At 36.1% G+C, this 13,303-nt stretch overlaps 7 protein-coding genes and 1 non-coding gene across 8 annotated transcripts; 4 read left to right on the forward strand and 4 right to left on the reverse strand.

Annotated features, from left to right (window-relative positions):
- The first annotated feature begins 18 nt into the window (after positions 1–18).
- On the forward strand, positions 19–100 carry VTP21DRAFT_t121. The gene has a single exon. It is a non-coding gene; the product is annotated as a tRNA-Ser (tRNA).
- Positions 101–313: 213 nt separating this feature from the next.
- VTP21DRAFT_11579 (uncharacterized protein) lies at positions 314–2,276 on the reverse strand (the record flags this gene model as incomplete). The annotated part of the gene is made up of 9 exons (XM_069391038.1): positions 314–549; positions 604–789; positions 845–914; positions 983–1,279; positions 1,340–1,506; positions 1,573–1,681; positions 1,741–1,807; positions 1,892–2,045; positions 2,105–2,276. The coding sequence occupies 9 exons, from the start codon at positions 2,274–2,276 to the stop codon at positions 314–316; spliced, it is 1,458 nt and encodes a 485-aa protein (XP_069252210.1).
- Positions 2,277–2,748: 472 nt separating this feature from the next.
- Positions 2,749–6,051, reverse strand: VTP21DRAFT_11580 (uncharacterized protein; the record flags this gene model as incomplete). Its single annotated transcript, XM_069391040.1, has 7 exons — positions 2,749–2,875; positions 2,940–3,204; positions 3,268–4,967; positions 5,031–5,121; positions 5,184–5,696; positions 5,759–5,887; positions 5,940–6,051. The coding sequence occupies 7 exons, from the start codon at positions 6,049–6,051 to the stop codon at positions 2,749–2,751; spliced, it is 2,937 nt and encodes a 978-aa protein (XP_069252211.1).
- Positions 6,052–6,243: 192 nt separating this feature from the next.
- Positions 6,244–8,246, forward strand: VTP21DRAFT_11581 (uncharacterized protein; the record flags this gene model as incomplete). The annotated part of the gene is made up of 9 exons (XM_069391041.1): positions 6,244–6,723; positions 6,788–6,889; positions 6,955–7,084; positions 7,149–7,285; positions 7,342–7,528; positions 7,596–7,678; positions 7,736–7,794; positions 7,861–8,004; positions 8,063–8,246. 9 exons carry the CDS (start codon positions 6,244–6,246, stop codon positions 8,244–8,246), a joined length of 1,506 nt encoding a protein of 501 aa, XP_069252212.1.
- Positions 8,247–8,365: 119 nt separating this feature from the next.
- Positions 8,366–8,873, forward strand: VTP21DRAFT_11582 (uncharacterized protein; the record flags this gene model as incomplete). Its single annotated transcript, XM_069391042.1, has 4 exons — positions 8,366–8,422; positions 8,482–8,556; positions 8,629–8,697; positions 8,760–8,873. 4 exons carry the CDS (start codon positions 8,366–8,368, stop codon positions 8,871–8,873), a joined length of 315 nt encoding a protein of 104 aa, XP_069252213.1.
- Positions 8,874–9,076: 203 nt separating this feature from the next.
- VTP21DRAFT_11583 (uncharacterized protein) lies at positions 9,077–9,950 on the reverse strand (the record flags this gene model as incomplete). The annotated part of the gene is made up of 2 exons (XM_069391043.1): positions 9,077–9,805; positions 9,873–9,950. 2 exons carry the CDS (start codon positions 9,948–9,950, stop codon positions 9,077–9,079), a joined length of 807 nt encoding a protein of 268 aa, XP_069252214.1.
- A 424-nt stretch (positions 9,951–10,374) lies between these two features.
- VTP21DRAFT_11584 (uncharacterized protein) lies at positions 10,375–10,739 on the forward strand (the record flags this gene model as incomplete). Its single annotated transcript, XM_069391044.1, has 3 exons — positions 10,375–10,454; positions 10,512–10,543; positions 10,612–10,739. 3 exons carry the CDS (start codon positions 10,375–10,377, stop codon positions 10,737–10,739), a joined length of 240 nt encoding a protein of 79 aa, XP_069252215.1.
- Positions 10,740–10,880: 141 nt separating this feature from the next.
- On the reverse strand, positions 10,881–11,994 carry VTP21DRAFT_11585 (mitochondrial 37S ribosomal protein mS45; the record flags this gene model as incomplete). The annotated part of the gene is made up of 4 exons (XM_069391045.1): positions 10,881–10,943; positions 11,008–11,361; positions 11,433–11,627; positions 11,695–11,994. 4 exons carry the CDS (start codon positions 11,992–11,994, stop codon positions 10,881–10,883), a joined length of 912 nt encoding a protein of 303 aa, XP_069252216.1.
- Between the last annotated feature and the right edge of the window lie 1,309 nt (positions 11,995–13,303).

Genomic DNA, 13,303 nt, shown 5'->3' on the forward strand with positions numbered 1-13,303 from the left:
ACGACAAATAAACGAAATGACAGCTTGTCCGAGTGGTTAAGGAGTGTGACTAGAAATCACATGGGCTCTGCCCGCGCAGGTTCGAGTCCTGCAGCTGTCGCATTTTTTAATTATTTTTATTACTAGAATACTTGGAATAGGCAAAGGTTTTATTTTACAATTTTTATAAAATAAATAGATATCGTATTTTTAACATAGCTATTAAAAATGTGTTATATAATATAGAGATGCGAAGAATTGGAAACTGTACAAAATAAAAACAAAAATAAATTGATGGTACACATCCATAGGGTTAGGTTATCCCCTTAAAGGGCTAAGTTTTAGCAACATCACCATTATATGTACTAGCCAATACACCAGAGCTTCCAGTGTTTGATGACGTCGAGGAACGTCGAGTTGGATCGGATTTTGATGATTTCCGCGGCATCATGCGAGGTTTTTTGATTGACTGTGGACTCTCGCTCGAATGATATTTAATTTGATCACTGCCATCACGCCCTCCTCCGACCTGCGGTGGAGTATTGGCATTGTATAATTCTAGATTGCGATCTAATGCAGACAAATGAAATAACAAAATAACAATTGCATTCAATATGCCTTTACCTTCTACAAAAGACCGCTTTCTCGAAGATGGCGAAGGATGTGAGTGAGATAGAGAGGGAGACTGTGTAGGAGGTCGCGGCGAAGGTATTATAGGTGTGGTTGTATCTGGGATTCCAGTCGAAGAGGCGGAAATGGAAGTTCGCGACCGCATATTTGAAATAGTTAGGGCGAATTTTTGAAGTGATTCTATAAATAAGATATCTAATATAAGTTTATTCTCTAAATAAACATCTATATTTACCTTTGGGTCCTATATTATTATTCAAACTGAATGATACTAAGTCCTTCATCATCCAGAAACATTCGCTAATCTGGTAAAAAATATTCATATATTAGAGAGGGGAAAAGATTATATAATATATAAAAATATAAGTAATACCTCAAAAAATCTCATCACGCGCTCGGGAATCCCCCATGCATTTACTGGGCTAGTTGGGATAATGGAACGTTCTACGAACTTCATAGCTGAACCAGGGGACTTGTAGAGAAAAATATTTGGATTTCTCTGATTAACGTTTGAGAATTCTCCATCAATTCTATGTGAGCCTATGGTTGTATCTCCTTTAGATAGAACATTCCTAGAGATATACTCAGCATGTTGCTGTGTTCGGAAATCGAAAGCTTCTATCTTATAAAACGAATTTATAGTGACACGCAAATGTCCTTCAAGGATAATCTATTGCGACAATAAAGAGATAAATAATATGGCGAGAGTGAAAATTAATGGGCAATATACCTTCACACCATGCTGGTAGTGGTGTAATAGCAAAGCTCGTGGGCATTCGATGTATCGTATTTGTTGCCCCATGTACTCTTGTATACTTCCAATTACTAGTTGTATAGATATAACCCCCTCTTCGCACAATGCATCGTAGAAACGTGGCAATATAGATGCAGGTATATCTAATCACAAATATTTGGGGATAATTAATAAAGAGATAAAACTATGTAATAAAAAAAACGAGATACCAATTTGACGCGACTCATTATTTTCACAATTATGTAAATTTAATCGCATTACACCCGTTTCGCTGTAAAATTCGTTCACCAATGATCTCCAATAGTGTATATCCTTATTCTGCAAGGATAAATGCAAATGTTAGGATCGACGAAAGTAAAAAATTAAAAACAACCAACCCCAATGCTTTGTGACAGTCTTTCACCATATTGCAATAGCTTTAGTACTGCACTTCCACGAGATGGACTAAAAAACAAGCACAGAATATAAGTCAAAAGTAGATTCAGGATATACCAAACTAAAATTTTGGAATTGTTATTATACACTTACATTTGAGATATTGCACTGGATCCAGTTGGTCGATGCGGCTGACGATTAGCTTGCATTGTTGGCTGCTGATATGGTGGCGATGGGTTGGCGTTCTGTTGTTTTGGAATAGGGTAGGTTGCAAACAATTGGCGGTAATTGGATGCAGAAGTACCTACTAGTTGAGGTGTCGAGAAGTTAAATTACCTGGAGATAAATGTTACTTAGATGAATTACATTGTTCCATATCACCCATAGATAAGAATATCTTTTCTTGTTGCTGCTGCTGTTGATTTAGCGGTCGCTGCTGTCTCTGTAGTTCTGGTTGGAGATCTTGATATTGTTTTTCTTGTTGTTGGAAGAGATGTGTCTGTGAAGCAGGTGATATATACTGCGCAATAGTCGACATTGAAAATTCACTTTAATGCAAATTATGGAGATGAGCAGGAAGTGAAGAAATATTGCGAAGAAATGAAAATGAAAGAAACACCAACGTTCAAATCCACTCTAGGCGTCACACAGACAATTATTATTCACTTTGGAAAAAAAAGAATATAGTTAGGAAAATGTATCTGTGAAATCCAAATTCAAGAGGATATGCAATTTAGAATATACTCTGTATTTCCAACTTGTTCCAAAATGAATTCTACAAAAGTTAACAGATTAAATAACCTAATGTAATAATTAAAACTCGAAGCTTTGACTGAAGAACTTGACGGTTATTACCATGGCTGATTCTAAGCCACTTCTTAAAATTTAAACTCCGTATTGATACAGATATATATAACATTATTCTATGCAAAAAGAGTCAGAAATCTAGGAAAGCTTAAAATATAATAAAAATTTAAAACTGCATATTATAAATAGCCAGATGAGCTCTTTTAATTCACATCTTCCTCATTATAATGGAAGTGTTTTCTTTCAAGTAAACGTTCAAGTTTTGAATTTCCGAGGTGTGATTTCAAATAAGAAAAAGCTTGATTTAGGTCTATATGATGCGTTAGACTCCTAATAAATAAAAACGATAAGATGAACCGCAAAAATACAAAGTTATGAATGTACATCAATTTACCGTCTAGGAGCAACTGAAAGACAATGCCGCCCATCCAAACTCAGGTCTAATATGCTCGGGTCATGAGCCCCTGGGCTAAATCCAATACGAAGCGAGTATTCCTTAGTAGTGGAGGTTTCTCCGTCAGATTCAATTTGTGGATTTCGTTCATATAATTCAAATGTGATTTGGGTTAAATAATCGAGTTCCGGGAGTTCGTGCTTTGCAATCCGTGTTGGGAACCCAGAAAGAAATACGATGTTAAGCAGGGTATGCACATGGGATTCTGCAAAAAAAGTCGTTGAATAAATAGTATTAGAATAATGGAATATTCTGTATAAAAATTTACCTTTGGTAAAATAAAGGCGAGTACAAGGATTGTCAGCTTTTCGAGCCTCCTCAAGGTCGAAAATAACTTGCTGTAGTAATGGATGACTTGTCAGTAATCCAATCTCAAGCTTTTCCTCGTCTTCAACACCGTACTCGAGTGGTGCCACTAGGTCAAAGAGAGCCTTTGCACGGCGATAAAGCTCTTTAAGACGAGTAAGGCCATTCTCACGCTGTTCATCCTGTTGAAAACGCGATGAAAAGGATCCCCCATAACTCACAGGAGAAGAGGCTACACTTCCAGTTACAAATGCCAATGCGCCTGTGAACATATTCTTATTACCAGCGTTTTGCGATTGATCTGTCATTGCAGTGTATCCTATGCCTGGAGTAAGATTGCCTGAGTTTGATAATGGTGAAGGCTCTCCTTCTGGAACATATTCTCCAAAAATTGTTTCCAGAAAACGTCGATTATGAAGCGAATCGTATTTTAATGTGTCATATAGCTCGGAGATCTTAGAGGGATCAAAATCCTCACGAGGAACATCGCAAAAATCTTTAAATAGTTTTTCCCAGCGCTCCCGGAAGAGCTCTGGACTTTCCGCACAACACCATTTAAGTTGAATCGTATCAATATCCATCCGGTCGTAGTTATGCTGCATTATTGTACGAAGTCCTGACATTATATCAATTACTTCGTGCACTACCTCGTAGGGTTCACCTAATCCTTCTGGCCAGCCACACATATGCTGCTTCAGGGTAAATTCAGTTTCACTGCGAAGCAAATTGCGTAGCTTATACTTGGCAATATCGAGTTGCTCCTTAGCGGCATTGGAATCATCCAACATCTTCTCTTTCAAAATTATGAAATCTTCCGGAAGGTCGCGATTGTTGCAAAATACGCGGGCAAAAATATCAGCAGTTGCGCTAACACGCTTCTCCGAGCTACTATATACCTTGATGTCATCAAGCACTCGTCGGTTCATAATAATAAGATCCTTGCGTAAATTTTCGCCTAGATCGCGCGATTGATAACGGGCTGCATGAGTGAAAGTGCCACCCCATTTACATACCAAGTGTACTTTTTCTAGTTGATTTGGATCGGTTTTGCTATAGCTTGGTTTGAGTTGAACTTTAGTACCAGGAAGATCTGCCTTTTTTTCTAGGACTCGAAGTAGTTGGTGAAGTTTCCGAGTATCTTCTAGGTTTTGATCCATTGCCTCCTTGACAGTGCTAGCCACTCGTTTTAAATCACTGATTTTGCGGAGAATAACTTCTTCTTCACTTCCGCCTAGAAGGTCAATGAAAGGCTTCGAACTGAAAAAGAATTTCATCTTCTGCTTTGGTGTTCGATCCGCATGCCTAAACACTGTGATAAAGGCCTTAAGTCTCCATGAACTCTCATAGCTTAGCTCCTTAGGAATAGTAGGGGATAATGAGAGGCGACGATTAAGCGATCTTGTGTTAGCAAGAAACATATTGCGCAGAATCTTGCAGCATTGATCGTAGTAAAAGTCATTTGCTTTCACAAAGGACCATCCATTGACATCAATGACATAAGATTGTCCATTAACACGAAGTAAATCGAATCCACAGATGGTCTGGCGAAACGCTAAGCAAACTTTACGGGCAATTTCTCGTTCAAAAGATGTCAATTCGGTTACATATCGTAATTCTTTTCCCTCGTTGTTACGACGAACAATACCATCAACCACGGGTGATCTGCAAGTATGATAAAGAATAATTACGAAATTTCAAGTGGAAATTGAATTGAAGAGCACTTACTTTCTTGTTTCTGCATGAGCGAAATTTGGGCCAATTGTGTATACTTTTACATCCTCCGCATTATCTACCTCAAAAAACTCTTCGTATACAACTACGGATATCGAAATTAGCAGAAATTAGTAAAATTTAACAGTATACACAAAGACTGCATACACGAGCCGTTCATTCGAGGTGTCTTGAGATTGGGATCGAATTCACTTGACTTGTTGGCAACTTTTCGAAAAAGTCGTCGGCCTCCACCTCCTCGAAGTTTATCATAATATATATGAATATTATGATCTTCGCCACTAACAGGCTTCTCAACAAAAGGTTTTTTAAGTTGCTTTCCGCCAACTTCCAGAGTCTCATCGTCTATTAAGCGAACGGCTTCTTCTTGAGATTGTAACTGTGCTTTATCAATTCCGAACTGATCCTTAATCATGCTCAGTACTTCAGAGGAGAGGCGCGGTCCACCATCACGATTGACAATCAAACGAGGAGGAGTCGGAACTCCGATCGTATCAAGAATGCTGAGTACCACACGACGATCCCATAAAACTTCCTGCATTGCAAGATTGTTAACGCAGAATGGTTTTCGAAGCTTGACATACTCGACTGCCTTATGCAAAGGAAATCCGCTAGAGAAGAATGCGATAAGGAAGTCACAGACAGGCCAATTCTTCACATCTATTCATGGTACGTTAGATTACCGTAATTTAATTTAATAATTTACATAATACAGTAGTCACCTTCATCTAAAATAACCTTGTCGCCAAATATTACAGTCTCGAACTGCCCACATGCAAGAAGTCGATTAAGGATATTACCCATGGGTTTAGATCTAGCTTTGTTGTCCATTGCACAAACTCCAATAACATCTATAGCAGAATTTAGTGTTTATTTTTTAATGTGACTAGAGATATCGCTTACATTTTCTGCCTGGAGCATTTTTAAGAGGAGGTGTGGAGAAGGGACGATAAAATCTCCGTGTTATTGATCCATTAAGGTTATTCGATGGAGATCGGTGCGGTATGTTAGTCATTTATCGGCTTATCTTTAGACTTGGTCTAAGTTTTTCGAAAACCCTCTCTTTTTGAATATAATTGAGTGTAACCTGAATTTTTGACATATAATTTCAAGCCACCAACACGTACAAAACTAATTTACAAAAAAAAACGCGTGAAAACACGCTTTTCTCAATTTATCACACGCTTCCTTCGAAGAAAACTATAACATGAAGAGACTCATTGATCTGGACAATGATGAAAATGCATTTCAAGCATCCCCAACTGAGCGAATCAAAAAGGAGAATAAATCAACGACAGAAGAAAACGATTTTTCCGATGATAAAACAATGACCAATGTTAACGAAAATTTAAAAGAGAACTCATCAACTATGTCGCCTGCAAATGATTCTAATTTTACAGCAGAAGAACCAGATATAACTGATCAACCGACTAATGACTCCACAATAATTCAGCACTTAGATCAGAGTACATCCGAAAGAGATGAGATGCAGGAGAATATTTTCAAGAATTTTCGACTTAGAAGAGTTATACGAGAAAATCATGGACAAGACACGACGCGCGCAGTATTTTTTTTTGATGCAGATCACATTGGACCGCATCAAGATTTTGAACATGACAGCCGTCTAGCTCTGGAAAAGAATCCCCAGGATACTTGTAATATTGTGGCAACTGTCGGAGGTGCACAGGTATATCGATTAAACTTTTGAAAATTAATCATTGTATTTAATGATATTAAATTTCTGTTCCTAGGTTAACATATATGATAATGAACATTGTGGAGATAACCTAGATCTAGTTTCTCATTTCACTCTCGATCCTTCGGAAAACAGAAAAACACAAACTTCTAGGAAGGTAGTTATATTTTGCTCAAGCAATAAACTTCTTTGGCATCACTTTAAGCTCTTATCTAAACATAGGAACTCAACGCATGCTGCTGGATACGAAAAGGATATGATGGCTATCTTATTACTGCTGGCAAAGATACTATGATTCATATTCTTAGCATGCTAACATCACAAGAAGTGAAGGTGTTATCAGGCCATTCCAGTAAATATACAAAATACCTATTCTTTTTGCACAAATCAATAATAGAAAATCGTCCTCTTTCTAGAACCTATTGTGGACCTCCAACGTGTTCCTAACAGCAAATCATATATCATGTCAGCATCGCGAGATGGAACTGTACGTCTTTGGAACATAGACACCGAGAATTGTTTAGCAATATATGAAGTCGATGCCTCAGTTATTGTGAGTCTGTTTGTAATTATAAAATTACCATGCTATTGATTATAATGCACATTCAGGCAATTGAACCTTCGGGAAAACAGTTCTTTACGGGAGGATTTAAAGGAGACATACGTCGATGGGATTTACCCAGTCTTGATTACATACCGGAAAGCCCCAAAGTTTTCGGAAGATTAGAGAGTCAGCTTGTCACTCTTATTGGACATCCAGGTAATGGGAAGAAGCCGCACGGGGATTCACCTATTGGTATTTTTAAAAACAATTTTATCTTTGATTCTAGTCAATTTTCTTACGTTTGACAATATATCTTTAGATTGCATACGGTTCGCGGGTGAGCATATAGTTTCAAAATCAACAAATAACCGAATGGAAATGTGGGACCCAGAAACCTTTCAAGTAGCTTAATAATTGCTTGATTGTGGGTATAAAATTTTACAAATATTTTATTTATAGCATATACGATCCTTCAAAGTAAAAAACAGTATAGACAATGTTTGTCGATTTGATATCAGGTAAACTTACTATACATTGAATGTTCATATTTTCAATATATACCAAGTAATTCTACTTTCTTTTAGCCTTGATGGAAAGTTTCTAGCGGTAGGGGGAAGCAATGGGAATGCATATATATACAACTTACGCACAGGAAAAGTAGTAGTTGAGCTTAGTCATAGACGTGCTGTAAAGGCAATTCGAGCATGTGCATTCTCACACGATTGCAGGTGGGTAGTGCACTTTGGTTTTATTTTTTCCATTGTAATTTAATATTTTTCAAAATAGAAATGTAATATGCACTACTCAAGGCGCGACAGTACTGAGATATGATTACGTTCCTGCGGAGACACTTGAAAAATGGGATAAGTGGCAGGAGAAGAATGCTAAACGCTTAGCTAAGCAACGAAACAAAAATGCGAAAAACAGCGGAGGAAGCAACAGTAATAAGCGTGCAAGAATTCGCAAATAATGAATTTTGGAAAGAATTTTGATATTGTTTTGGTGGCTTAGTATTTCTTTACCAAGAAGGCGCTTGCACTTTTTTGAAATCTCTTTATTTTAACCGAAAATAAATAAAAATAATAAAACATGAGTGATTACAGTAGCTTCAGTGGACTTTCTTCTGTTGGTTCTTCGGACAACATGGTATTTTTAAAATCCTCATTTGTTGAAAATCTAAATACATTTTAATTTTTTATACTTAGGAGAGCCGAAAACAAGCTGTCATGGATCAAGTCAGGAGTGAACTTGCACTTGCAAATGCTCAAGAGTTGATAAATGTATTTATAACATTAGATGTTTTAGAGGAAACCGATGGATTTTATGCCATTCTAATTTATTTTAAATATTAGAAAATGAACGAGAAATGCTTCTCCAAATGTGTGCCAAAGCCAGGATATCGATTGGAGAGTAGCGACCAGGTAGATTAAATATTTGAAGCTCCAGGTATTATTCTATGGAAATTAATATCTTATTACAACAGACCTGCATTTCCAAATGTATGGACCGCTATATGGAGGCGTGGAATATTGTCTCACGTGCCTATATTAGCCGTGTTCAGCGGGAATCTCAATCTCAAGGATCAACTAATTTGTAACATGGGATTTAGAGTTAGAAAATGTGCTCTTCCATTATTATTTTCAATAGTAAAATATAGAATATAGCAGGTTACGAATACAATTGCAGGACTGAAAAAAAGTTTATTCTATAAAATAAATTAGTCCCCCAGTAATATTACATATAATCATTGCCCCACCCCCATTTCTATAAGCGCTCTATTGAGTTCTGACCAAAACTGTTTCACTGAAGACTTTCAGAATACTTGGCATTAAAGAAAGTATAGCTCAGAGTAACGGTATCGTAGTCACGCGTAGAGGGATCTTCTGCAAATTCTGGGTCAATAAAGAAGAAGACAGGCATGTCTACCTCCTCGCCAGCAGCAAGCTTCTGTTCTTCAAAACAGAAGCATTGGATTTTATTGAAATATTGACCAGCCTGGAAGGGTGTCACGTTGTAAGTAGCGATACCCACGATATCCTTATCCGACTCGTTACGAGCAGTATAAAAAGCAAGAGCAGTCTCACCAGGTAATACTCGAACCTCACGCTGTTGCGGTTTAAACGACCATTGCATAGATCGAGATGTATTGGCAACAAATGTGACCTTAATGCGACGTGCATCCTCCTTCGGGATTAGTCGATCGGCAGCGAATTTGTTCGAATCAGTTTTGGGAGTGCCACCATAACCAGTAGCTGAGCAAAACATCCGATATAGTGGAACTGCGGCATACGAAAGACCCAGTACAAGAATCATACCCGCCCCTACGTAAAGCCCATATGATACGTTGTTACGATAACGATTCTTATAATCTCCTCTTGATGTAAATAATCTTGTGGGTATGCGGTTAAATTCCAAGGAATAAGTCGACCTAATATCTCTTCCAAACTGCAAACAATTAAATGGTGGTGATAATGATGCAATTCTAGGCTTATTAGCGAAAATATATGAGCTATAATTTCTTTTAGAATTCTAAGAGACCGAAAATGTGATTAGGTAAATCCACGAACTCTAAAAAATAATTAAAGTATAAACGAACATTGTAAAATGCATTATACTGCATATTCTGCAAACTACATCGTCTCCACCCTCCGGATATCAATCTGCTAACAATCATTGCTTGTAGAATATTATAAGTTCTCGACTATTTTATCGATAGGCATTTAAATATTGTGGCTTTTGCTATTAAAAATTTATAAACAAAAATTGACAAATAAGCTTTAAAAAAAAAGATTAAACAAGAGAAAATTGAAATAATTTTTATTTATTTGATTAATATTTTTTTTCTATATATTTTTTTTATAAATATTTTATTTTTTTCCGAACGAATAGTTTTTAAGTAAAATATTCAAAAATGAATATAAAAAAAGTAAACCAAAATTATTTCCGATAAAGTATATATTTTTGATGCATCTGTTGTTGATTATTATTAATAATAGATTCGCGCTTAGTATATGATATTCATTATTCAAATCCATTATATTTAATTATCAAGTAAAATTAACAGTGGCTTTTCTTGCAACAATTTTTTCTTCTTCGTGATGAGCTCTGAAAAATTTTACGACGCTATGAGGGATGAACATAATAATACAGTTAACAATTCGACAGAGAAAGCTATAAGGTTTGTTCAATTTCTAAAAGAATTCTTGGTTTTTTTTATATATATATCCCAAAATAGTGACATATTAGAGTTGCAAGGTAGCTTAAGTGGTAGGATGGATTTTAATTCCAAAATCCAATATTATTTACTCTATTATTTACTGTTTATAACCTGATAGCACTCATAAACCGAGTGGAATCAGTGCGAGTTGAATGTTCCTCGCTGCAATCTGAAAATCAGATGCTCCAAAAATACGTCAATAATCTACTGACTTCTAAAGCAGTCTTACCGGGGAACGACCGGTAGATTGTGATTAGTAACATTTAACTATTGATATTGTAATTTTACGACTACATAATAATCACAAGAATAATTAGAACATTCGCTAATAATTTTGTCAAGAAAAACATTTAATAATAAAATTTAAATACGCTTTATTTTATGTTATTAATTATTCGCAACAGATTCGTGTAGAGTTCCATCCTTTTCGCGTACTCGATTACGTCGATTCTAAAAAATAAAAAAGATATTGTCAATTTGTTGCATTTGGAATTGGTTAACGAAATATATATACCTCGGCAGCTATATTTTTACTGATATCCGTGAACATGAATTGGAAACGAGCATTCTGTTGAGACGGATCACGTTCTATAATTTTCATGTCAGTTCGGCGACGACCAAGAGTCGAAGACTTGTGCATTTCTGCTTTTAAAAGACGAGAGTGTGCTTCCTCAAAAGGAAGACGACCGAGAACACGAGCGGCATCTTTTGGAGTAAATGTTGTTTCTTCTTCAACAGTTTTAAATCTTGGTTTTCCCACGCTAGGTATAACTTCTGCTAAAGCTTCTTTGAACCTCTTGCTTTCGTTTTGCGCTACACCCATCAGAGACTCCATTGATTCTTGATATTTATTCTGTAAAGAAAATCCCTATAGTAAAATAATAAATGAATTTCTTGGTGAACTAGTAACAACTTAAATCGTAGAAGAGAATCCAATACTTTTTCCTCAATGTCTCTCTCTAAATTTTTCAATTTTATAACTGCCTCTGCACGACGAATAGAAATATTGAATTTTTGGGCAAGGTGTCTCGGAGTCCATCGCGTAGGATCATTTGTATAAAGTTGGTAAATAGTCTCGCGAGTTTTGTCGGATAGAGGTGCATTTGCCTTAAATAATGGGTTCATGGGAAATGGCTAGTTGTAAGAATATGCAACATTGTTAAAGTGGCTATAAAATATGGCTCGGAGATATATTAAATACCGTAGATCCAACATAATTAGTTTGGCCAAAGGTTGGCTTGCGGAATCGTTCTCCATCACTTGTTAACCATTGTAAGAATTTTCTTCTCCTTCGACCTTGTGTGGCAGTTGGAGGAGGATCTAAAGATGCTTGATCGCTGGGATCTTGAGTATCAGAAACATCTTGCTCCTGTGAAAATCTAGTTAAAGTCGATTGATAGCCTCTATAGGAAACAAATCCATAGAGCACTCGCGATTCCGGAAATTGATTACGCCCAATTGTTTGTAAGAGTACTCTTCGAGGTAATATGCTTTTAAGCATTTTTTTTTTTTAAATCATTGAAGTTGACGAGTTGTAAGTGTAAACATGTAAGTTAATTGAGAAATTGCCAAGCCACAAGTTTACAATAATAAGACAGTATACCCATAATTCGAATATTAATTAATATTATTGAAATCATGGAAATGCTACCAATACGAGGATATCCGTTAAGATGTTAGGCATATAAAGATGTAAGAGGAAAACAAATAGCACAAAATTGCAAATATTTTGGTGGAAAGCTCAGAGAGACTACGCTCCTACTGAATACGAGCGATTGCAGCATCGCGTCAGAGAGTGGGTGCGAATATGCTCTGCACCCGCGGGCCAACCGAGATCTTGGTGTGATCTGAGGATGAAATCGTATAGAGAATAAGTAAAAGAGAATTGCTGGTGTTATTGAAGGTGTAAACAGAAATAACAGAAGCAAAGAATCATGAGTTACCAAATAGGAGTCAAATGGTAAGAATGGTATATCTGTTTCTTTACAGTGATTTAAATTAGATTGTGATATTATATTCATTGGTGAGTTAGAGCACATAACAATCTGTCCAATATATACTTGACTCAGAAACATTATATTGCATATGCGCCAAATTGCTTTTTTAAGCCAAGACAAAATGAGTAAATTTAAAAAAAATTTCTCCATTCAGTACACAAAATTTTGTTATCATTGATTTGACTATAAAAAGGGGAAGAAACAAGCAGAAATAGGAAAGTAAAATTTATGCTCAAAGGATGAAGAGTGCTAAGCTCGGGTATCATCAATCTGGTTTATCGAGATCTTTCACCATTTCTGTATGAATCTCTCTTCATCTTATTTCCTCTATGTCTGTATCCATTGCCCTTTGATTGCAGTGAGTAGATCAGATAAAAAAATATACTTGAAATCTTAAATTTCAAGTTACTTATTGAATTATCTTACAAGAAGTTTTTGTTGCGTCGGATAATGGTCTGACAAGGTCTATCTCGACAATCCTCTAGCTATCCCTAAGCTCTTGATTGTCCTTCCCTAAACACTTCAAAAGGCTAATAAACGACACAAAGTGGATTGTAAAATAATCCGGTTCTATCTCAATACAAAATAGCATGTCTTTATTGTAAATGAAATATCGGTCTTTTTTTACTGTTGTTAACGCATCACATAGGGAAAATATAAATAATATAAGTAATAAAATGGCATCATCTCAATATAATAAAGTTATCATAAAATAAGGTTGGCGTAATAAACAACCGTATAGTATTAAATATTCTCACAAAAAGGCACAGTTAAAGAAACAAGGATAATAAAGCGATCTAGTCACAAATGCTA

The sequence above is a fragment of the Calcarisporiella thermophila genome (assembly GCF_041956535.1).
Source record: "Calcarisporiella thermophila strain CBS 279.70 unplaced genomic scaffold VTP21scaffold_9, whole genome shotgun sequence".
In the NCBI taxonomy this organism is placed as follows: domain Eukaryota; kingdom Fungi; phylum Calcarisporiellomycota; class Calcarisporiellomycetes; order Calcarisporiellales; family Calcarisporiellaceae; genus Calcarisporiella; species Calcarisporiella thermophila.